Consider the following 25,471-nt stretch of genomic DNA (forward strand, 5'->3'; position numbering starts at 1 on the left):
ACTCCTTTTATTATTGAACTGATACAGCTCTCTTTTAAAACAATGTAGGTACATATTGATTTGTTGCTATTCATACGTGGGTTTCTGAAAATGATCAGAATAAAATCCTACATCTAAACATTTAGAATTCCAAAATAATCTGCGGTCTTCCAATTCTGAAGTCAAAAATTTGTTCAAAAATAAATACCAGTAAGATTATTGCACCTGCATAATCAGCTATGGGGTCTTTTTTGCAGTTGTTTGGGGATAGACTGAGTAATTTGGGAGGAAAAAGATAATTTAGACATCTCTATTAATTTAAATTGCAATTTTATCTGTGCTGTGCTTGAAGACACATAGTTTAGAAAATCTGGGACAAAACTTTGTGTCTGTAAAGACAAAAATCAAGATGACATTTTCTCTCATAAGTCACACAGTGGTAATTTCTTTCTGTATTAAGTTCCATAAAATAAAATACAAAGCATGCTAAGAAACAAAAAATGAAAAAGATTCTCAGAATTAAGAGCAGAAATCACTTCACTGAAGTTTTTCTGATTCATAACAGTGAGGATTTGACCTAACTTTTCAAAACATGATGTCTGCTCCAGCCCAGCTTTCACACAAAAACTCTAGGCTCCATACAGAATTATATTTTAGAAAAATCAATTGAACATTACTCAAAAGACCAATATATGCATGAATTCTACTGCTATTTTTGGAAATTATCTACTTAAATTTGGCACTGAAACAATAATCAATTTTTAGATTGTTAAAGGAAAAGATAAGCTGGGGCAGAAGTATAGGCAAACAAGCACAACTGAAATGAATGTCCTAAAATCTGTGGCGTAGGGAGCCCAATTTATCCAAACTCCACAGAAAAACCATTTGTCAAAATCTAACAATACTTGGCAGCTGAGTACAACGGATTCAAATATGATATTACTACTTCTCCAGAACACAGAAAGGAAGCTATTTATATCTCTCCTGTAAAGAATTTGCTATGTTTCTAAGTGACAAATGCATTTGTTTTTCAACTAAATGATTTCTGCTATTATTTCTGCCTCTGATAAAATATATAATACATGGTATGCACAAACCCCTTGCAAAGTTCATAGATGGAGTTTGCCATATGTACTCATAGCTGTGGAAATAATACAGTCGGCATTCACTTTATGATCTCTACTCAGAAATAGAGTATGATATCCCCGGCACTGGAAGGCAGTCAAAATTTGCACTGGAGGATCTGGTACACTCTTGGCAGACTACAAACCAGTAGAAATAACAGAGTCTCATTAACCCAAACTCTTTAGGTTGGAAAAAGCTGTGAGTGCAACATAGTGCTAACAACTAGTGGCATGTTAAGTTTATTGGGAATCTGAACACAGAGACAGTTTCAGGTGAGATGGGAGAGCGATGCTCAGCCTGCAGTATGAAGAAAGCAGGACCTAAATTGGTTGCAAGATGTTGTGCCAAGGGAACCTTCAGTTCTCTGGAATAAAAGAGATCTCAGGGGAAACAACAACAGCCCGTTTTAGCTTTAAAGCCATTTGTAGGAGCTATCACTGACCTTCTTGGAAAGTCTAGGCTTTCTAGGTTGCAGGAAGACGCAGGAAAGTACAAAGGTCTCTCTGATGTTTAGAAAACCTTAGATTTCAGAGATGAAAAGCTACTGCCTGCTAGAGATCAAGGCAGGTCTTAAAGAGAACATCATTTCAGGTATTCATCAAAGACTTGGGCAACTTCTTCACAAGCCTCTGAACGTTCAGCACAAGGATTTTATCTCCCTTGAGACAGAGCAGAAACCAGCTAATCAGCCACACACAAGTTCTCCAAACAAGGATGTCCAGGATCTCCCCATGGCTCCCTTTGCACAAAGCTAGCAGTTACAGGAGAAGATATCCTGGCAGCCATTCTTTTCAGCATGACCATGCTTATGGCCTGATCTGGGCCTTAGAGCTGGCAGCAAGAGCTGCATCCCTGCCTGCCCCAGCTTGCCTCCTGCAGGGTCATTACATTGGAACAAAGCAAAGTCTCTGCTCCTCCTGCTAGAGGGTTCAGACAGTAAATTGAATTACTCATGTCAAAGTCCTTTATCTTGTTCTGTCAAGGCCTTCAAAGCCCTAACACTGAATACTCCGGAATGCTACCTCAAAGTTGAGCTCTGAGGCCTGAATGCTAAGTCTTCCTTTAGGTTTATGAAGTTCATATATGGAGTTCATCATTACTAGGACTTCTTACATGTCACTGCATTAAAACTGTGTGAAATGAGAACAGACTGTTCTGCAGCTCATCTGATCTTTTAGTCTTTTTCTCCTCTTTCATGGATGGATGTCATAGAATGGGCCATAGAATACAGTGTGGTTTGAAAGACACAAGATCAGCCTCATCAAATAAGATCTCAGTTAAAAAAAATAAATAACCAGACAGAATAACAGTTCTTTTTGACATTCTGTACTTCCACTGCCAAAGTCAGAAGTGAAAATATTGTTCCTCCAGTTGCAAAAATACATCATTTTATTCATTTTATCTATTTTATCCGTCTCCTGGGTTTTACATTCTATAAAAGGAATTAATATTTTGTGCCATATAAATGCTTTATGTATCGATATTACTTTTATAAGCAATGATGACAATATAGACAATTAGGTATGGTGAGATAAAAGTGGGATCAAATGAACTCAACAATTTTGATGAAGATGAGACTAGAAAGGTAAGGAAAGAAGCTAAGTGCTAGCAGTATGGTGTGCTCCTTAAGGTAGAAACTTGCTATCACTTTTTGAAGGAAACCAGTTATTAAATAAGTTGAAGTCACTGACTACAGGAAAATGAGCTGTCACATTAAAAAAGCTCCTAAAAAGCAAAGAGCCTAAAACAACTGCAGAATTTGACTTCTCATATGTCGAGCAATAAAAAAAAAGAGCTTTCACGAGCTTTATCAAAAGTATTTAAATCTCATAACTAGAGAGGCTCCTTAGTAGGAAGGGACATTCAAATTTAGCAGTCCTTGTACTAACCTGGTAACAAAAAGCTGCAGAGACACTCAGCTAACTTCAGTTAATAGGTCATGATATGATAAAAACTACTGCAAAGTAAAGAGAGGAAGGGGAGGGGAGGTGAGGCAAAGCATGGAGTTCCCAAAGACAGTTAAATGCTGACCTTGGCAATAGAGAATATTTCAGCTTTTAGGACATTTCCTTCTTACTGAATGTATATAAATGAAATAGCATGCCAACTACTCACCAAATATCAGATTTTGTGTTATATCCTTGGTGCTTCAGTGCTTCTGGACTCATGTAGTATGGTGTCCCAGTAAAGGTTGTTGCCAGATCACATGAACCCATTAAAAGACAAGAAACTCCAAAGTCCCCTAAAAGTAACAACAGAAAAATCCACCCCCAAGCAATTAAGCACAATAAGTTTAAAATTTATACAAAGAACTCAAATTACCACAGCTTTCATACATCTCTATCCACTTTTCATTTTTATATTGAGCCATACCCTCAGCTTGTACAAATTGAAAAAACTTCAGAAATCACCATGCAAAAACAGATTTCAATGGAGAACTAAGAATATTGGTATTAAGATAGAGAACTACTTAAATTCCTGATTATCACTTCAAATTCAACACTAATTTCTTATCTGAGTTTCCATCTCACTTAAAATTAATTCGAAAGGCTTGACCTGTTTGTACCTATGTACCCATCTAAAAGAAAGGAACTATCCTTTACCAATCATTCTTGCAGGAAACAGGTCAAAGGGTTTTTAAAAATACAAGTTTATGTCCACATTATCTGATAACTTCTATAGATAAAAGCTAACAACACCACTGGGATATTAGGAATGGTTTTTCCTTGTCATTGTATGTAGTGAATAGCTCTAGGCAACGTAGCTAGATACTTTGGCACCATGATGATGAATACTGCAAAAAAATCAGAAATAAAGCCAAGTTGTCGCAATAAACACTTGGAATCCTTTAAAACAGTGAAATTAATATAGAATCATAGGGGTTGGAAGGGACCTCTAGAGATCATGGAGTCCAACCCCCCCGCCAAAGCAGCTCCCACCTCACCACAATCTCCTTCCAGGGAGTTATAGAGAGTCTTTTAACCCCTGCCTCAAACCAGGACCAGCTTTAACATTACATGAGAGTTCTCAGGTCCAGGTCTAGCTGAGCTCTGAACACCCTCAAGGCTAGGATATCACCAACTGTTTGGGCTGTGTTCTATGGTCTGATAGGTAAATGTTTGACCACTAAACAAACATATCTAATATCACTTTATTTAAATCACTTTATTCACAAAATGTCTGCTGGATTGTTCTATCATACTAAAAAGTATCTTCAAAAAGTAAGGAAATCTCACCAATTTTAAGAAGATTATTCTTCAAAAATATGTTCTTGGTTTTCAAGTCTCTGTGAAGTATTCGCCTGTAATTGAAAACAAAAAAAAATCCACCTCATCTAACTTGAAGGATTCACTGTCAACTATCAAGTGTCTCAAATATTTAAATTCTTTCCTTGTGAGAAAGGACAGCCCACCATGTTACAGTCTAACTCTGTCTAACAATGCACAGACAATGGTATTAAGGAGTTTCAAATAATCATAGAGACGCATTCACAGACATCCAAATGCAAGCTAAGAAGCCAGGATAATAAAAACGTGCCCTGGAATCCCAGCTAGACAATACAGATACACATTTAAATTGAGCTGCAGTGGGAAGGAGAAAAGCAAGTCTTCCTGAAAAGCAAATCTTCCTGTCTGGCTCTTCTTAAAAGCATTACGTACTATTTTCAGCCAGAAGAATAAGATGTATCACAATAGATTAAGGGATGAGAAAAACAGCAATAAGCTCAGGGAATCCTCCTTCAGAGAAAGTGTATTACTTGAAAGACTAACACTTATATAGACTAGGCTAGTTGTACAATTTTTTAAAGTAATGGTCTGGAAGATAAAAGAACCTCACAAAGACAGATCAAAAGGAAAAGAAAGAGAGCAACCAGCTCTTACAGATTTATGTTTCTATCAAAGACTGAAGCAACGTCAGATGCTGAACACCACACTGGGAAAAACTGCATCTCCTTGTTTTTTTTATTTTTATGATCTTAATGAGTTACAGGAATCATCTACCCTATTAGGGAAAAATATATATCTCTGCAGTACACAAAGCATAGCCTCAATGAGTTCATATTAACAACATCTCTAAAATGGTTTCCTACAACCTCAGTTAAACTTGAATTCAACCACTCCAAAGCTCCTTGTAGCTTGTGAAATACACAGCTTTCATTTCCAGCTCTGCTCAGGAGGAGGTTGGAATAGCATTCAGTACAGACTGGCTACTGAAACTTCAGTATTTCAAATGTACTCCTTGTATAGCCATTTAGAACAAAAGCTGTAAAGTTATTGAGATGTAGGCAGAAAAAGAATCCCATATATAAGTAGATTTCAGTTATTCTTGAGTTGATCTCAAGGATTATGGCAAATGTGTTGAATTAGAAGTCTTGCACACTGAGACACTTAAATATTTCCATAACAATTTCCACATTAGGACTATAAAATGCTTACTCTACAGCACAAATTAAATAAGCAGTTTAGTCCACATCTCATTTGAAAATATTTTTTGCAAGAAAGCAAATATGTTATTTTTATACTCTGTTCATAAACAGGAAGGAAAAAAAGAGTAAAATAGCTACTAGAAGATAATGTAATGGGCACATAGTCAAACAAGAAAACATTTCCATGGGATATTAAGAGAGAACTTTACACTTATGGATATTTTTTCTAATTTTTGTCATGAAAACACTTCTAGTGAGAAATGTGTGTATCTGGAAAAATGAATGCTTTATTATGTTTATAAATAAGTTTTTTTTTTTTTTTTTTTTACTTTCTTGCGCCATATATATACATTCATCATGCATTACATCAGTAAGGAAATTAAACAAACACTATATTCCTTATTGGTTTATAAGCCCACAAAAATATATAGTCACATATAAACCTTGCTCTGTTAATTTAGATTCATAAATTATTTCCTTACCATGCATCACAAAGAGCCTTTGAAAGGAGCATATTTCACCGAGTTAGATTTTTGTTTTTGTTTTGTAGAAATCACAGAACTGTAGGGGTTGGAAGGGACCTCCAGAGATCATGGAGTCCAACCCCCTGCCAAAGCAGCTCCCTAGCCCAGGTTGCACAGGTAGGCGTCCAGGTGGGTCTGGAACGTCTCCAGAGAAGGAGACTCCACCACCTCTCTGTGCAGCTGTGCCACTGCTCCGTCACTGCACTGGGAAGAAGTTCCCATGCACATCTGTGTGGAACTTCCTACACTTCAGTTTGTGGCCATTTCCCCTTGTCCTATCGCCACACACTGCTGAGAAGAGTTCAGCCTTGTCCTTTGTCTCCTGCTCCTCAGATATTTACAAATATGGAACAGATCCCCTCTGAGTCTTTTTTTTCCAAGGCTGAACAGACCCAGGTCTCTCAGCCTTTCCTCGTAAGAGAGGTGTTCCACTCCCTTTAACGTCTTTAAAATATAAAAACTAGGTAACTGTGATCTGAATAACAAGCATTTGAATAACAAGCATTTTGGCCACATCAATTTGAAATAGAATGTAATATTAATACACGCCTGTTACATACTGATTCAAGTTTTATGCAAATTATTTGCATTACCAATAATTATGAGATTCTTTCATGTATTAATATGATTTAAAAAAAAAAAAAAAGATGTTTCACCATACCAGCCACTTCATTCTGACAGGATGTGCCAGAAGGTAAACAAGCTACAAGCTGAAACCTTAACTGAAATAATTGCTTTAATTCTAGCAAGAATATACATTGCCAATAAAGTAACATGATCTAGCTGGACTCCAGCAAAACTTAATCTAACTTGACAGTCAGTGAAATGGTTATTGATATTTTGGGTAGAAATTAACACTTCAGGATAGTTTTAAGTTTGGACTATAAATATACCTGTGTCTACTTCTATAGAGTACCTGCTTTCTGTATCATAGTGATGAAAAAGCAGTGAGGATCACTGAGCAGTGGGCAGCCTCCTTGAATAAAGATTATCTGCAACCTACTAGCAAGGGAAGCTGATTGAATCTGAAGTAGTTTACTGCTTTGAAATACTCAGAAATGAATTTCTCTTTGCTCTTTCTGAAAAAAACTACTTCGAGAACTAAGCTCTGTGCAACTGTGGATACTATACCAGAAAAGACAACACAAAATCCAAATAAATGCCTTGAACAAAGCACGCTACCCTGTAAATTGAAAGGAGCAGATTTGTTTGCGTAAATAGTAATCTTATCAAAATCTCAGTTTTGGCATGTTCATGAAGATCAGGAAAGTGATGGATAACAAAATGGTCAACTTTATTCAAACAGAGGTTAAGTGAACTGATGGTCTCATTGCCTGATTATGCTGTGGGATCCATTTTGTGCTCTGGTGCATGTTGTGGTACAAGCATGCCCAACACCAGATGATGATTTCACAGTAACTCTCTTTGTCTAGATAACACGACTGAAATTATGTTGCTGTCCTTAACTTCTCTTCTTGGTTATACAAATGAGGATTTGATCTATTTAATTCTAGATAATTTAGCTTTCAAGTTCAAATTCAAAAATTCTTCCAATTACATAAAATAGACAATAGTTAGCAAAGTCCCTAGGAAATTTTCATTACTCCTTTGGGATTTATAAAGCATAAGTAAGAGACATGAATGTCTAAACTGCATAATCTTTCTTATTACAGGGAGAGAAATGCAAAGTAGAAGAACAGTCCTTTTCGGAGATAAATCTCCAGCATGAGAGTTCTCAAAAAGTATAGAAGTTCAATTAAAGCTGTACAAGAAACACAGACATAACAGTCTACATCTAAAACTAAAAGTAATTATTTTTGCTGTTCTGGAATAAAAACTCCCATCCATAGCAGATGGATTTTTTGAGAATTGGCTTGAGAAAGTCCAGCCCAAAGGTAATGAATGCTTCAAGCTTCTAGCTCCAGGGCTAAGTTTTCTTTCCATTAGAACACAGTTCTAATATGTAAACATTTTTTCCCCAACATCAGTATTGAAGAAATAATGTATGACTCCTTTATTTATAAACAGAAGGCTGTTATTATATGTTTATATTTCCTTAATCCAATGAATGGTAAGCAGTTTTAAAGCCTATGCTTTCCCATTTAAGCTATTGTTGGCTGTATATTAATAAGATAGAGAAAAGTCTTTTGTGTGAATACAGTTAAAAACATAATACAGTGAAGGAAATGCAAATAAAACTGTCAAGACACTTGTATGTGTCTGGAGAGGTGCTATTAAACAGCCTTAATTCAAAGACAGAAACTGAAATGTTGTTTGGAAAATCAAATTGTTATTTTCACTGGCAAACCCAGTAATTTAACAAACATAGGTATATAAAAAAAATCATTCATAAGAATTCTAAAAAGATTTTTTCTGAGAACAAGTAAAAAATGAGGAAAAACAACAGAATGAAAGCAGGCAAAAAGGATGTATGGGAAAAAGGAAGGTAACAGAGGCATAAGGAAACAGAGGATGAAAGACAAAAAGAAAAGCTCATGCAATCTATTATTATTATTTTGCATTAGTCTGTGCAATGCACCCTCTAAATGCATACATTAAAAAAAGGGATTTCATTGAAAATGGACCTTCCAGATTACCAACGTTTTTATGATAAATTATTAAACTAGATTTCACAAAAAGGGTGGAAAAAAAGTTCAGTTAATCAGAATTTTTATTCCCGTTGCCCTCTGTCCTTTCTACCTTAGGTGAATGCTGAAAAACACAGCAACCTGAGTTCTCTCCTGCTGTGCTCCCATCATTGCAGCCTGTGGGGCTGGCATGGAACACCATGTGCAAGCCCCACATGTATTCTCACAGCAAGGGAATTTAAAATTGATTATATTTTAAGTTCCTTCTTAACCAAAGCTGTTCTGTGATTCATTCTATGATATTGACGATTAGAAACCAAAATGTTCTGAGTCCTGGACAGCAATTCATTCTGTCCCTTTTCCTCTACAGCCTGACATTGCAGGTGCAAAAACTCATTAAACATCACCTCTCACTTTAGGAGAAATTACGCTACGTACTTCAGCTCAACTCAAATGCCTGTTCTTGGTGACAAGTGACTGCCCCCACCTACTGCTCTCTTGTAGCTCAAGGTCAGGCAACCAAATTTGGCCCAAGCCCTGCTGTGAGATAGACTTGAAACAGTTGTATCTACTTAGCACTTCTTTCAGCCTCAATATAGTGCGCATAGAATCTAGTTTATATTCAGAATGAAAAAAAGGAAAAGAAAGGATACTCATCTCCAGATTCTAGGTGTAACCTAACCTTCAAACATCAATTTTCTCTCTCTTCACTGACTGTGCTAATAATTTATGCCATTATTCTAGGCATATTCTTGGCTCATTTCCCCAAAACAGGCACCTAAATTTTAGTGTGGCAATGCGTAGATTAGTTATTTACAAATGGCAAAGTAGATGCCATATAAAGGGATTGTGGATAAACATCCTTAGTCTCTGCTAAGGTAGTCCTTGCAGCAAAGACATTTTTAATTTCAAATGTTCAACAAGAATAATGGTGCAAATTGTTTATCTTGGCAGGATGAAACATCTTGGACTCTAGGGCTACAATACTCTTTAGAAAAAGGACTGTCTTGTACGTTAACGTGGCATTTCAGAGCTGCTAACATACAAATGCAACAGGGAGGAGACAGAGGAAAGAAGATGCTGTAAGGCAAGCTGACTTGACCTGTCTCCCTGCTCCTGAAAGAGACCCTTGTATTCCTAGATGAGCAGCTGTTCCTCCAGCTCTCTGTGTAGCAGCCTTCTCCTCTTAGCTCAACACAGCATTCAGTCTCCCTTGCATCTGTTGCTGTGCTAAATAGTCACACCTAGCTCCACAATGACAGAATGAGGTGACACAGAAGGAGGACCAAATAGGTCTCATACACATGTCCATTGCAATGGCAGTGTGGGAACTGTCACTGAAGTCAGCATGTGTAAATTACACGTGGAGATGACCAGGTAGTTATTTACCTGTTATCTCTGTTCAAACCAAGTGTGATCTCCACAGCCATTTAACAGTCTGCAAACTTGGGCAAGAGTTGTGTGTAGAGTGTGTTACTAGGAAATAGAATGCTGGATCTCAATGGCTCACATAAAACCTTTTAAGTCTTGCTTTGAGGCCTTATTTCTGTCCTGGTTAAGAAATGTGCTGATTAATCATAGTCTCACAAAACCACTATCTGGATGACCTGCAGCAAATGTTTAGGTTAATCTTTGAAGTGCTGTTAGAAGTAATGTCTATTTAAAGAATGTAACATCACTGATTTCAATGGGACAACATCAAGTACATACATTTGATTCTTCACATTAAACATCCACAAGAGTTATTTGCTGAATCCCCCTTAAAAAGTTGCCTTTACTTTAAACTTTAACTCCAATTTATTCTAACAACATTGAACAATCTCTATTGCATTAGATTTTCCACTTCACTATTAGTAACATCAACACTGAAAAACATCTATTACTGCATCACTAGAAGATATCATATACAGTGATCTTGCATGATAGCTAGTTAATTATAGCAGTTTGGTGAGTAGGATTTTATACACACAAAATAATCAATATGGTTTCATTTCTATTTGAACATGTACAAGAAGGTAAAAGTTTACTCACTGTCCTCCCAACTAAATCTTCCTATATTAAATGACTGTACCTTTCATGCATATAGTTGACTCCAAGTAACAGCTGTATAAACCACTCTATTATTTGCCTTTGCGTGAATATTTTCCCAGATTCTTTGTACTCTTGAATTTTATAGTCTAGATCTCCACCCTGAAAAACATAAAACAAATTTTTACATATGAAGTAAGGTTTTAAAATGTCTTCTTCATGAAAACACAGGACTCCATTTTCTTACACCGTCAGGCTCCAGAGCACATAGTCAGTAAAACTAATGCTTGCACATGAATTCTGAAATCTCACAGCACCAAAAGCATACAGAGCTAAGGACTCAAATGAGATCAAGCAGTCTGACTGCCTAGGGAAAGTAGGTCAGTTCTCACTTAGTGTCACACAAAATTACCAAAGTTCTCAGCTGTTCTCACTTCACATCACCCAGTTTTAGACATATCCATCTGAGCTGGTCACCTCAAACTCCCTTTATAGTTAATACAAAGGAGCAAGCAAATATACAGTGCAATTATCTCTGCCATCTAGATGTCTGCCTTAGGAAGACACAGATCACACAGTACAAGCACTGTTCACCTACAAAGGCTTACAATGAGGGCCTACACTGAGTGGCTCAAATGTAAACACCTAAGTAGGCAAAACGATTCTACCTTGAACTAATGGCTTGTAAATCTGGGGAAAACATTTCCACTTAAGTCAAGAAATAGACAGTCAAGGGACACACTCATTTATTATTCTGCAATAAGCATAATCAAATAAACTATGCTGTTCTTTTAAAAATTGATACGCGGACTCTCTAATTACAATACTTTGCCCTTCTTCCAAATTCTCCTGTGCCAGAAAGAAAGCAGAATTAAAGCATCTGTATCACGTTATTGGGAATATCTCATCAAAACAACAATTGAATCTTGACCACAGGGTAAATACCCAGAAAGACTAGTACCCACACAAAATAATGAAAGTGGACAGAATATTTTTGTCTGGCTTATCCAGATGGTATAAAGACAACCAGTAAATAAGGGAAAGCTCACCTGTCACTGATGGTAGAGGCTCACCCAAAACTCCACAGGGGAGGGACCTCCAACAAGAGACCCTTCCCCAGGGGTGGTCAGCCCTTAAATGGGGTCTGAGAGAGCTGGAACCAGACTCCACCCCTTCCAGTCACACAGGTGCATTGCTTTCACCTGTGCTCCTGTGGCTGACTCAGTGCTCACCTCAGCTGATCCATCAGTGGTACAGGCCGTGATTCAGCATTTCCCATACATTTGACATGTAGCAATGTGATGCAAAGCATGCAATGTCAAATAAACTGGAAAAAATATAAAGATTACTTGAAAACTCTAAATGCATATATGTGAAAAAATCATTTGAACAATAGCATGATGAAAGAGGCTTTTGAGGAATGTTAAATGAAAACTGTTTATTTTGCTAAAAAAGTGAGAGATGGTTGCCTGCTGGTTATTTATTCAGTTTATAAAATAAATGGATTTTGTTTACAAGAATGCACAGTAGTGGCAAGATCTGTATTAAGGTAACTAATCCCAGAGCAAAGCGACTGAGTCAAATTATATTCTAGTGATTAATTACCTTACATCAGGAAAACTTATTCTGCAAAAATCATTACTTCTGCATTAAACATTCCATATAAAATCAAAATGTATATGTGTGTGTGTGTTTGCCATACACAAGAAAATAGTTTAACCTGTACCACTGTGATAAGCATGTAGAAAACAGTGCACTGCTTACATGGCATTTCCCATCATCAGCTTTCTCCTGTACTGTGGACTCTTAAAATGTTAGTCTGTTCAGAGGTTCCCAAAACCATTGTGCTTCATACTTAAACTACAAAATAAGCAGGTTCTGTCCTTGTACATCTATACATTTCTGAGTGGACATGAGTTTACAATAATTTCTGTGGTTCTTAAGTCTCTAAGTGTTGCATCATTCAAAAGTGACTTATGTTAAAAAATATACAAATATATATATATGTGTGTGTTTTGTCACATATCAAAATGCATTCACTAACAATGTCCTGCAATTTCTAAATTGAAATGTCTGATTCAGCTCATTTATGGCTGCAACTCTCCATCTGCCTCCCTACTGCAGTCCAGAGAGAAGCTCTATTGGGAGCTTGAAGCTCTGAGCAGCTGCTCTCTCTTTGCAACTGAAAATGTTCAACAGCTTCCCCCTGGCTGCTCACAGCAAAGCAGAGGAGGGGAAGAAAAGGTATTGCTGGGTACCCTGCCGCATGGCAACCAGATGGGCTATGTCTAAGCCTGCACGCACCTCAAAAGCAGTGACTCACCTACTCCAGATGGCTGCCCTGGACCATAGAGAGCCCATAGTAGCAGTAGTCCAAGACTCAGGGGCTGCTCCAACCCCTGGCAGCTGGCTACTGTTCCCAGGGGACTAAACAGGTAAACAGCTGAAGTGCAGCAGCCTCTGATCACCATTTCTCATTCCCCCAGTGTGTCCTCTTCTACAATCATACACTGACGCAAAAAAATAATCAAAGAAACAAAGGACCTAAAAAGTCCTTCAGATGATCTAAGAGCAAAAGCAATCAAATGAAGTACTACATGTGCCCTCAAGTAATTCTGTGGTTTTTCACAGGATTGATCTCAGTGTCAAGCAGTTAATTTAAACTTAATGCTACGTTGAAGAAAGGAAAACAACAATTACAAATTTGATGAAATACTGCATCCATGAAACTCCAAAGAAGTTTATTAACCCATTTTTTCATTTTGGAAGGCACGGAGAATGAAGTCCATGAGGTAGTTAACAAGGTAGAAGTTAAATGGGAAGCCTCCAAGCTGCAGTTTCTATTTAAATGTCAAGAGCATCAAACACACCAGTAACTTAAAACAGCTCAGTACCTAGAACTGATTATGTGATTAGGCATTAATTGCTCAAGTTATTACTTCTCCTTTGATTTCCTTAGAATATGTATGTTCACATCACAGTGAGAATGCAGTGAAGAGACAGAAATAGTTATCTGGGGGAAAGTACAACTAGTTCTGATATTTGATGTATTAAAATGATACAACATTTAAAGACATTACTTTGTTTTCTTTTATAAAACCTGTATCTGATTGAATTCCAGTTTATGCCACAAAATGAAACCCAGGTTTCCCAAAAGCTCATTTTTGTTTCAGATTTGACTTAAATGGCAGTGCTCATATTGTTTATATATGTAAGATGCTGAAAGAGGACAACTGTCAAAAAAGCTCAACAAAAAGACTATAACAGAATACACACACTCCTGTAATTATGAGAGAGTTCAGTTATAATAAAAGATGTCAAGCTGAGGAATGGAGAGCAGCATTCTCTTTTGGACAGGTATAAGACAGGGCAGCTGCATTAGAGGCTCACACTACACTATTCAAACAAGAATGAACAAAGTACAGCAGCTAATGAATAAGTCACAGTTCTTTGGAAAAAAACAGAATAAGGCTGAGAGGGTAATTCTGTTTCCATGCCAACTTGATGTTTATTCTTTATTTTGAGTCTGCCCAAGAGTACAAACTGCTGCCAAAGTGGTAATTATTCTATGCATGAGAAACTGAATGTACCAGATTTCCAAACAAGGACAGATCAGACAGCAATGTGTTTTTCTTATTCTCAGTTTAAACGTGCATCTTTTTCATAAAAAGATCTAATTCCCACTATATTAACAGACAGGTTATAGATAAGATACAGAAGTATACCTTACAGAAATACTTGAGGTAAAATAGAATTGCAGCATGCAAATATAGCAGTATGCAAAACCTTACTTTGTACTTTCCTTATCTGAACAATTGACTGAATACATCCTAATTGCCTACTTGCAATAACACAACATAGTCTGCCCTTCCAGAAAAATTAAAAGCAACTCCTAATAAACCCAGTGCCATTCTGGCCCAACCTGGTAGAGTCAAAAATAAGAAGATTCAGCTGCACAGTCAACACATCAATTTCCTCATCCTTTATTTGCCTTTTTCTAATACATTCTTGTGTTTTTGAGTACATGTCTACTGGATCCTAAGGCTACTCTGTACTAAAACACTTCAATTCAGGGTGGTTGACTTTTTCTGAATAAAAAAAAGATATCAAGGGGTGCTGCAACAGATTTGGATTACTACAATGCACTATTCATTCACCACTAACTTTCTTTCAGACAGAAGAATAAAAATAAAAAGCAGTGGATCAAAAACACTAGTCTACTCCCATAATGCTGCTCCCTCATTTGTACAGGATCGACTGTTCTGGTTTTGGGCCACTTTCTGCCTTTGGCAGAGAGACAGTGAATCACAGTGCAAAGGAATATCTGGACAGATAGGATAATCCTTCAGTTCTCATTTCTGAACTTCCAGTAAGAGCTAACAATATAAGATTTCCATTAAGCCCCAGCTGTCAGACATTCAGGGCATGAAGCAAAGAGTTTCTGCATGAATGTAAGAACAGTACATTTACAAATGTTCAGATTGAGTAACAGAATCAAACATTTCAGACTTAATTAAAAAAAAAAACCAAAAACCAGCTATAATGTGCATTTAGCTGTCATCAAGGAAGGCTTCTAAGGTAGGAATGACCAGCAGAAACTTTACTTCTTTAATTATTTAAACCAAAGTTGGATGCTTGGAGAAATATGATTAGCTAATACAAGTCTGATGGTGGGCAGATAACCCAGTGGTCCAACATCATTAGCTTTCAAAGCATTTCAAATATCTAGCAGAGCACAACTGAACAGCCTTTCACAGATTCATAAAAAGCACTGCATGTATAACAGATGTTTTAAGAATAGCACATATATATTTAATACAAAAGTAGACATTTGTTTCATATAAACTCTTAAAAAGTTGGCTTAAATATGTTTAAATACTTACTTTACAGCCTTAAGACAGATTTTATCAATATGTTTTTAAATCAAATGCTGCAGTTTAAAAAAAAACACTCTGACAACTATAGAGTAGTATTTCCTTCTTCAGCATTTGTTGTAGCCCTTACACTCTGGTCTGACTCATCAACTGTCCTCCACTTTCAGAACATACATACTGCTACCAAACTCATCACCAGCATAATCAGGCTTAAGTTCCTTGTAATCAGCTCCAATTCACAAGAGAGATTTCCCTTACTTATTTGCATCAAATTTCACAGCATACCTCCAAACTCCCAGTCTCATTTTCTCTTACCTATCAGTAGCACATACATGGTACAACCTTTCTGAGTTCATTCAGACATCTCATATTCTGTTTCCCGTAAGTATTTCTTCTAATACCAAATTGCAGTAAACAAAATGAACTAGTATTTAAATCACCTATTTTCCCTTCTCTGGTTTGTTTTTAAGCCGTGAGTCTATGAGCACACATGAGCAGGCAATACTGTTTGTTTGAAATATGCCTAACAAAGAGCAGGTGATGCCACACTTAGCAAAAAAGAGTAAAATACAAAGTGAAACATTAAAAAAAAAACAGCCTAGGTTTCTTTCAAGACTTTATTTTAGAGCACACATTCTGTCAAATTTCTTCAAAGTAATCTAAATCTCTCACCTCACAGTACTCAGTGATAATGCAGAAACTATCAAGCTCCACAAAGCTTGCATAAAATTTGACAATGGATGGATGGTCTAATTTGGAGAGTAGTTGTGCTTCTAGATTTGCTTCAACTGTTTCATTGGGCTTTAGGTCTCCAACAGAGATTTCCTTCAGAACTTTTCTAGAGGAAAAAATAGACCTTCATATTAGCAAAAACAAAAACACAGAAAATCCCATAATGCTCATAATCCCACTATAATTTCTTAAAACATAAAGTAATAATATTAACCAAGTATTTGGCAATATGAAACACGAGGCAAATATAGGTAAACAAAGAGCATGCATTTAAATGCCATAAAAACACAAGTCACCATAGTGATCAAGGAACATTTTTAAAAAGCTATTTTGAAGGATTTTTCACACTAATTCCCCACTGTACTGTTTTCTTTATGACATGTTTTCAGTCCCATGAATTATAATAATAAAAATAAATTTAAAAAAATCAAAACTCAGTGATTTCAAGCCCACTCAGAGCATATGTTCAAGATTCATTCACGGAATAAGGAGCAGCAAAAAAACAGTCTGTTTTTGCTGCTTCTGACAAAGCCTCTCTGTGGAAGCATGAGAAAAACCACAGAGGTCAATATTTTTATGACTGTTTTTCTAATTAAAAATCAGGACTTCGATTTTTTTTTTTTTTGAAGATCAGCTTACCCTTCACTTGAACACCTAAGTGGAAAGAACAAATCTAGATTCAAAACTGAAACCTAATCCTACTGTTTCAAAGAACTCTAAATGTCACTAGTTAGCAACAGCAGGCAGGCCCTGAACATCCTAAGGTGGAGAAAATTAAAGGGATTTTTTTAATATTCTTCAACTTAAGCACATCAATGTGCCATGACAGAATCCGTGGTTCAGACTCAGCACTATGCTGTACTTGGGAGATGTGCAGTTTACTGTCAAACTGTCCTGAAAAGAAAATCCATAGTGCAGAACACTCAGAGGAAGCATATTCTGCTGGAATCATCCTGTTGAAGTATCATTTAAAAGGAATATATCATAAAAAAGCATACCATTTCCATGTATCCTACATGGGACTCAGGCATGGACCATTGGTCTATATGTGAAGGAGCTCTTTGAGACTACTAGAGAATATCACAGTATTTTATTGAGAGAAAGTGATAAATTTTCAGTAATCTGAATTGTAGGTTCCACACCAAAGGAATATTTCACAGTGCTTTTAATGATTTCCTATTCAATACTTCACAGTTGTAAAGACACACTACTTAAACATGACAGCAATAAAACTATGGCAATTTAAGAAAAAAAAAAAGGTGCATTCCTTCATAAGAAAACATCTACCAAAATCTCAACCATCGGTTACTAATATAACAGTGCATGAATTTTTGCCTAAACTTGCCTAGTCCTCATGTAGTAATGTGCCATGCTATTTGATTTGTCTGCATCTCTAGAGACAAGCACCACTGTACAAAGACATGTAATACCAATATTCTCATTGTCAGTTGACACGGGAATATTATACTTTCTTTCATATAGATCACATCACAAAACTGACAAACAGAATGAGCCCTTGTTAAACATCACTTAAAGCAGCATCCTTGTATGCCCAAGACAGCAATGGAAGCCTGATGTGCTGATGTGTGGGGATAGCTTGTCATCTTAGTCCCTCAAGAGATTCTGATGCTGTCACCAGCTGTCACACTACAAGACAGGTGTTTTTCTTATTAAAATTCATCGCTGGCAGTACAAATCAGGAAAATGTGTTTTTGTAAATAAGAGATTAAGTTTCTGCTACATAATGCTAATTCATAGCCAGAATTGGAAGACATTTGCGTCTACAAAGAAAACTTCTGTCAAACAACCAAGACGGTAGGTGCATCATTTAACAGAATCATAGAATGGTTTGGGTTGGAAGGGACCTTTAAGCTCACTTAGCTCCAACCCCCTGCTATAGGCAGGAACACCTTCCTCTAGACCAGGTTGCTCACAGCCCCATCCAGCCTGGCCTTGAATGCTTCCAGGGAGAGGGAACCCACAACCTCACTGGGCAACCTGTTCCAGTGTCTCACCACCCCCACAGTAAATAATTTCTTCCTAATATCTAGTCTAAGACTACCCTCTTCCAGGTAAAACCATTTCCCCTCATCCTGTTGCTATTATATGTGCTTATGAAAAGTTCCTCCCCAGCTTTCCTGTAGGCCCCCTTCAGGTACTGGCAGGCTACTATAACATCCTCCCAGAGCCTTCTCCAGGCTAAAGAGCCCCAGACCTCTCAGCCTGGCCTCACAGGGGAGGTGCTCCAGCCTTCTGATCATTGTGGCCTTCCACTGGACCCACTCAAACAGCTCCATGTCCTTCTTGTGTTGGGGGCCCCAGAACTGGACACAGTACTCCAGGTGAGATCTCATGGGAGCAGAGTAGAGAGGCAGGATCATCTTCCTTGAGCTGCTGGTAACACTTTTCTTAATGCAATCCAGGATATGGTTGACCTTCTGGGCTGCAAGCATGCACTGCTGGCTCAGGTTTGGTCTTTCATCAACTGATACCATCAAATCCTTCTCCTCAGGGCTGCTCTCAAGCCATTCTCCACCCAATCTGTATTTGTGCTTGTAAAACTCATGTCTGTGCTTTTGTAGGAAAGGTTTGATTTTGCTACATTTAATAGGAAGGTGGTGACTGGACTTTACATCTTCTGTGAATCTTTATCTCAGTAAATAAATTTTTAGAATTATCTTTAAAATCTCCCTATTGGCTAACTATTGACAAAGAAGTTATGTCAGGATCTCAAAAGTCTCACAGATGGACTATAGTCTCCAGATCTCTTATCTCTTTTTTGATAACATTAAAAGAAAAACGCTGAAGCTAAATGTCCTCCAATGGAATTTAATCTATGTAAATTAACCATATTTTTTTACAACAACAACAACAAAAACACATTCATCTTCTTAAATTTATTCTACCTCATCCCACTCTTTCAGAGTATATTCTCTGTGATTTATGGGATTTCAATCGATCTCCAATTAGGCATGCACAGTGATATCAAATAAGCTGACAGATCTATAAACTGATAGATTTTCTGCCTATCAGTAGTAATAAAAAATAAAAATTAGCAGCCATAAGAAAACAGCAAACTTCTCTTAGCCCATCCTGAATGCAATTCCCCTGTAGCTAGAGAATCCAGCTCTAAACCTTGAATGAGACAAAGTGTTTCTGTTTATGTGACACAACCTGCAATTTAAGATTGGCTTACAATAAAAAGTTACCTCTGCATATAACCGAGCTCGTGACAGTACTTCTGTATTGTCTGCTGAAAATGTCTGTACCGAACAGTTTAACAAAGTATAGTTAGGTTCCATAAAACATTGAAAGCAAAGCTTTTGAAGCATGTGATAAGAAATATATAGCATGGATTTGGGGAATTACAGACTGTCGTGCTAAAATTTTATTGGATCCCAGAGTATACCAGCCCATCCAAAAGCCAACTTTTTTTTTTTAAGTGTTAGCAGGATTTAAAAGGTCCAAAACTATCTGAATGAAGAACTCATAGATATGTGTAGCACATACAGAAAAACAGGTAAAACACTAAAATGTTGATGTCCTCCAAATGCAACACATTTTTCTGTTGTAATGCCAAATATATGTCCTATTTTAGATTTATTATTATGAATTTCACTTAAATTATAGACACATGAGCATATCCAGTGTAACATCATAATCACACATCAACAGTAGTTAGTAATAGAAGGGCTAGCAGATATCTTAAAGATCAATATGAAATAACAGCCATCAGATTTTATATGTAAATAAAACCTATCCTTGCAAATTATTGGAGTGAAGACACTGAACTTGATCTTGAACTGACTGCAACTGAAGGAGCCTTGTAGTGAACACACTAACAGCTAAAGAGTGAAAAGCACCGGCTGTCACTGTTTGCATCCACCCTAGAGGATGTGGTACTGATAACAGCAGTGTTATTCCTTGAGGTGGGGAAAAACAGCAGAGATGAGCCCAGTCCCCAAAATGCAGAAAGCAGCTGTCCCATCTCCACAGTCTCCAGGCTCATAGGACATCACGAGGAACACTGCCTGGCTCTTATCAGCAAAACCTCCTGGCTTGCACTGTCACCCTTTGAAACACAGCCAGGCCAGCACATCGTGTCTTCAAGTGCAGTAATGAGCAGCAAATGGGGAGAAATAAAGAAAGATCTAAAATAAGAGAGAACAAGCACAAAGGTGGAAACCTCAGGATACAGACACCCAGTGGAAAACCTTTTTAGAGCTTTACTAGTGACTGACAATATGCCACAGCAGTGTTTATCTCAGTCTATTTGCACCGATCTAAAATTAAATGTTTTACAGTCCATCTGGTATTTGTTTACATTGATGGCATGCTTTATTATTATATAATTTGGTTTATTGGATCAGAAGCAACTTTTAAAAAACGACAGCCTATCTCAAAAGGCACTTCATTTATTGAGGGAACTGCCACATGAATCATTGACTAGGTACATTTGCTTGCTGATAACTAAGTAAGAGAAATACAACTCTTTTAATGTCAAGAGTAAAAATATTTAATAAACTACCACAGAGGGAGTGTGCTCTAGGAATAAATGATCCAAATTTGAAGGTTTTAATTAAATAGAAATTTCATTTCATGCAGGCAGTTGTTCAATTAATTGTACCCAGAGATTAGCAAGACCTGCTAGCACATAATCAGTGTGCAAAGCTGGGAATTCATTACTCCATATAGTTTATATTTCTACAATCACAATCACTCTGATTTCCATGTGGAGAGTTGTGGAACAAGTCATATTTGTACACATCATTTCCATCCACTTTGACTTTTGTAAAACTATCTACCTCTTCATGCTGATGGCACTTCAGTGCTAGGACCATGTGCAAGTCTATAAGAAAGAACCATCTTGTACTGAATCTGTAATTGCCTATGGAGTTGGCCATAAACATTAAAATTAAGGGACTGTCTATCTAATCAACTATTTCTTAAATACTACTCATTAAGCAGCACATTGAGAAAGTATGGTATCACAAACGGGGACCAAAGCAAACAACTATCCACAACCCTCAGCCTCAAGTCCTGTCTGCACAACAGCTTCCACCTTGTTTGGGAAATGCATAGAATCATAGATTCATTAAGAGTGGAAAACACCTCTAAGATCATCTAGTCCGACAGTCCACCTACCACCAATACTGCCCACTGAACCGTATCTCTATGTTCTACATCTACAAGTTTCTTGAACACCTTGGTGAATCTACCATGTCTCTGGGCACAGTGTACCAGTGCCTGACTATTATTAGTTCAGTAATAAGGATATCATCTGCATACAGGTAAAATGAAGTCACTCATAATTTCCTAAGTCAGTTGCTTTTTTAGAATACCACATGATCAACAAGATTTACCCACTACAGCCAGTAGCATAGTTCTAAAATTGCAACTTTAAATTTCTATTGATAGTGCCCCCAGTAAAAGTATTTTATCACTGAAATTTAACTTTTGATACAGTGTCCTATCTCCAGCTTAAGCTCTCTTTTCTGTACATTTTACACTCCCTTTAGTTCCGCATTTCAGGAACTCCACATGTACAGTTACTTGTCCACTGTCAGGTGTTCCAGTTTCCACATTTCCTTTCAGACCTCTCATTTTTGCACTTTGGTACATGCGGGTTTTACTTGCAATTAATAATTACTAGTTTTGTATGACATCCTACTGTCTGGAATCTTCTTAGGTTGGTCTTCTACAACCACTATAATTTACATCTTATCTTTACACAGAATAGATACAGCGATCCTTTTACTAATAATCTTAACAGATTTCTCCACATGCATTCATTGACCTCATATTTTGCAGTTTACAGCTCAGTATCAAAAATTAAAACAATCAATCTTTATGTTTTATTAGTTATATTTGGAATAATGGCATCTCTATGGTCAGATAATGTAAAGCCATTCATGTTTTCGTTAAAGAAAAAAGAAGCTGGTGAAACTATATAATGCAAGAAGTCATGTATACAAATCATTTCTACTTGGAAAGAATATTTGGTTTTATTTAAGGAAAGAAACACTTATAGGATGTTAACAGTGCTTGGCATCTGGGAAAATCAAGAAAGTGCACTGTCACTGAAAAACAAATGAGGTTTGCTGTTTGCTATCTCTTCTTACATATACATATCTTACACATTAGTCAAAACATTTCCAACTTAAGTATTACTACACAGCTGTTTAAATCAAATGCTGGGCTTTTTTATGGTTCCCATGGCCATTACTGATATATTAGTCAAGCCACAAACCAATTTCAAACCTAAGCACTGCAGCACAACTTTTTAAATCAAACGCTGAGCTTCTTTTGTCATGCCCATAGCCAAGTTTATCAGTCAAGCCATAAACCCATCATTTCATCAGACTGTTTTTTTTAACTAACCTCCAAAATAGCTTATTCTTATTGTTCATGAACATTCAAGCATCATGAATAACAAATCCCTAAGTTAAATACTACGAATTCAATCACTGTATAAGCACCGTGATATCCCTAGATGGATTAAACATTGTTTTGTTTTCTGAACACACATAGGATGACAGAATATTCTGAGTTAGATGGGATCATCAAGTTTAACTCCTGGCTCAACACAGGAACACCCAAAATTCAAACCCAATGTGAGAGCACTGTCCAAACTTCTTGAACTCTGGCTCTTGAGGCCATGCCCACCGGTCTCTGGTGCAGAGCTGTCCCCAACCCCCAGCTGCCCCTCCCCTGACACAGCTCCATGCTGTTCCCTCGGGCCCTGTGGCTGTCACACAGAGCAGATCTCAGCGCTGTCCCTCCGCTCCCTGTCAGAGCTGCAGCCACCATCAGGCCTCCACTCAGCTCTGGGCTGAGCAAACACAGGGATCTCTGCTGCTCTTCATACTCCCTACCCTCTAGACCCTGCCCCATTTCTGTAATCCTCTTTTGGATGCTCTCTACTACTTCTATGTCCTTTTTGCCCTGTGGCACCCAAACCTTTACACAGTGCTGGAGGTGAGGCCGCACAACACAGAGCACAGCAGGACAAGCCCTTCCGTCTCCCAGCTGGCAGTGTGGGCCTGATCTTAATTTAACAGCGCTTAAATATCTTCAAATGCTAATGAGAGGACTGGAGCGCCTCTTATATGAATAAAGGCTGAAGGATCTGGGCTTATTCAGCTTGGAGAAGGCTATGAGGAGATCCCATTGCAACCTTCCAATAATTGAAGGGAGCTTATAAACAGGAGAAGGAGCAACTTTTCACACAGGCAGATAGCGATAGGATAAAGAGGACTGGTTTAAAACTAAAGGAGGGGAAATTTAGGTCTAGTATTATGGGGACATCCTTTACACAGAGGGCAGTGAGGCCCTGGCACAGCTGTTCACAGAAGCCGTGGTGCCCCATCCCTGGAGCACTCAAGGCCATGTTGGATGTCATCCTGGGAGCCTGATCCCACGGCAGGGGCTGGGGATGGGTGGGCTTTAAGATCTCTTCCAACCCAAATCAGTCTGTGATTCTATGGTGATGACATTTCACAAGTGAAATAGATGATTCATCTTCCTTTTCCATCAACAAATCACAATTTATAGCACCTTCAAATATTTTTCAAGATGTTTAATTTTTAAAATCCCTAACATATACACCAATGTGGAACAGTTCAACTTATGATGCAAACAGTTTCTGGTTATTTGAAAATGAACGATTCTTAATTAGTATCCCACAAAAGCATAGAATATATTTTCTGGAACAAGCTCATTTAAAAGAACAATGTTGAGACAAATTAGTTGCAAGCCTATATATTTTTCTTCTGCACTGAGTACAATCTCACATATACAAAGAAGTATGCTTCAAACTATTCCTGGTCAACCATATGTGCCAATGTTGAAAAAAAATCAGTAACTATAAAGCTAAGCAGAGTGCTTGTGCTATTCTCCACAGAGCTGAACAAGCCATATTACTACTTAATAATGCTAATAATGCTATCTGCATATTAATACTATTCAGAAAGTATAACTAACGTCACTAAGACATTTAAACCTATTTATTTTTAATAAATCTTTGAGATATTCTGAGCTGGCACATCTCAGCTCTGAATCAAATACTGACAGACATCAATTATGTGAAAGAGATTTATGTCTTCTCAGGGAAATTATTAGCAACATTATGGGTACAGACTAAACACTTCACCCTCTAGGGCTGTTCTTAGTTGTGTGTGTTTCTTTGTTTTTATTTTTTAATAAGTATAACTCTATGTGTTGCATTATCACCATCTACTGTTCATTCATCTTTTTTTTTTCTACAGTCCAGTGTTTAAGAACGTAGTTAAATGTCATACTGCTAGTAATCTAGTTGGATTTTTAGAGAGGAACAAGACAGGAACTAAATACTTTGGTTATCCTCTATATCTTTTGAAGACTTAATTCCACCAAACACCAAATAATCTAAACGAGGTATTTTTTTCTATTGCAATTTCCTTACACCTACTTGATACATTTGACTATTAACTGAGCTCTGCTAATTAACATTCCTCTTCAGAAAAAGCTATTATTAGAAAAATAAAGTTTGGATGCAGTATTTTGTGTATTCAACCACCATAATTTGATCAAACATTTCTCAGTTAACATGTTATATATACATTTTTTCAACTTAAAGTCTTCATCTATAGCATATGCCATAAAGAATTTTGACTGTGTTGAAATTAGTGTGAATTCACATATCACCATGTATCACCCACATATCACCTCATCTATATCCATCAGTATACAGAAAACACACAATTTGGAAGAGTGGGAAGTGGCAAAGGAAAAGCAGATACACTGATAATCACTATAAGAATTTATTCAATAGAAATTCAAACTAAAATGTTTTCTAGTGTAAAACATAATTGGTTCTTTACTGAGCATAAACATATTTGTAAGCAGAATTATGTTCCCTTCAATGCTGCAAGGATATTTATGTCAGCAGTATTGTTTCTTCTGTGAAACTAATTCCCATAAGTAATTTGAATACTAATTGCTTCAACTTAAATGAGAGAACTCATTCTTCCTACATGTCTCTTTCCAGCAGGCATCTCCTTCAATGTTTATTTCTGATATGCATTGAATTATCTACAGTACCAAAAATAAATAAATAAATAAATAAATCAGAGGTGGAGGGGTGGGGGGAGTAAGTTGGGAGAGATAAAAGGACCGCTTACAGCTTTATAAAAGCTTATTACTGAATAGTCTACA

General features: G+C 37.1%; 1 protein-coding gene across 1 annotated transcript in view; it reads right to left on the reverse strand.

Moving 5' to 3' along the window:
* NEK11 (NIMA related kinase 11) overlaps window positions 1–25,471 on the reverse strand; it is an 85,911-nt gene that overhangs the window by 51,246 nt on the left and 9,194 nt on the right. Inside the window, exons 2-5 of the mRNA XM_065753204.1 lie at window positions 16,217–16,382; window positions 10,714–10,832; window positions 4,341–4,405; window positions 3,220–3,346 (exon numbers count right to left, since the gene is read on the reverse strand). Of these exons, the coding sequence (XP_065609276.1) occupies window positions 3,220–3,346; window positions 4,341–4,405; window positions 10,714–10,832; window positions 16,217–16,382 (477 nt within the window). The remainder of the gene's footprint in view (window positions 1–3,219; window positions 3,347–4,340; window positions 4,406–10,713; window positions 10,833–16,216; window positions 16,383–25,471) is intronic.

The sequence above is a fragment of the Cyrtonyx montezumae genome, unplaced genomic scaffold (genome assembly GCF_038088225.1).
Source record: "Cyrtonyx montezumae isolate F1298 unplaced genomic scaffold, pur_monq_1.0 scaffold_8, whole genome shotgun sequence".
Classification (NCBI taxonomy): Eukaryota; Metazoa; Chordata; class Aves; order Galliformes; family Odontophoridae; genus Cyrtonyx; species Cyrtonyx montezumae.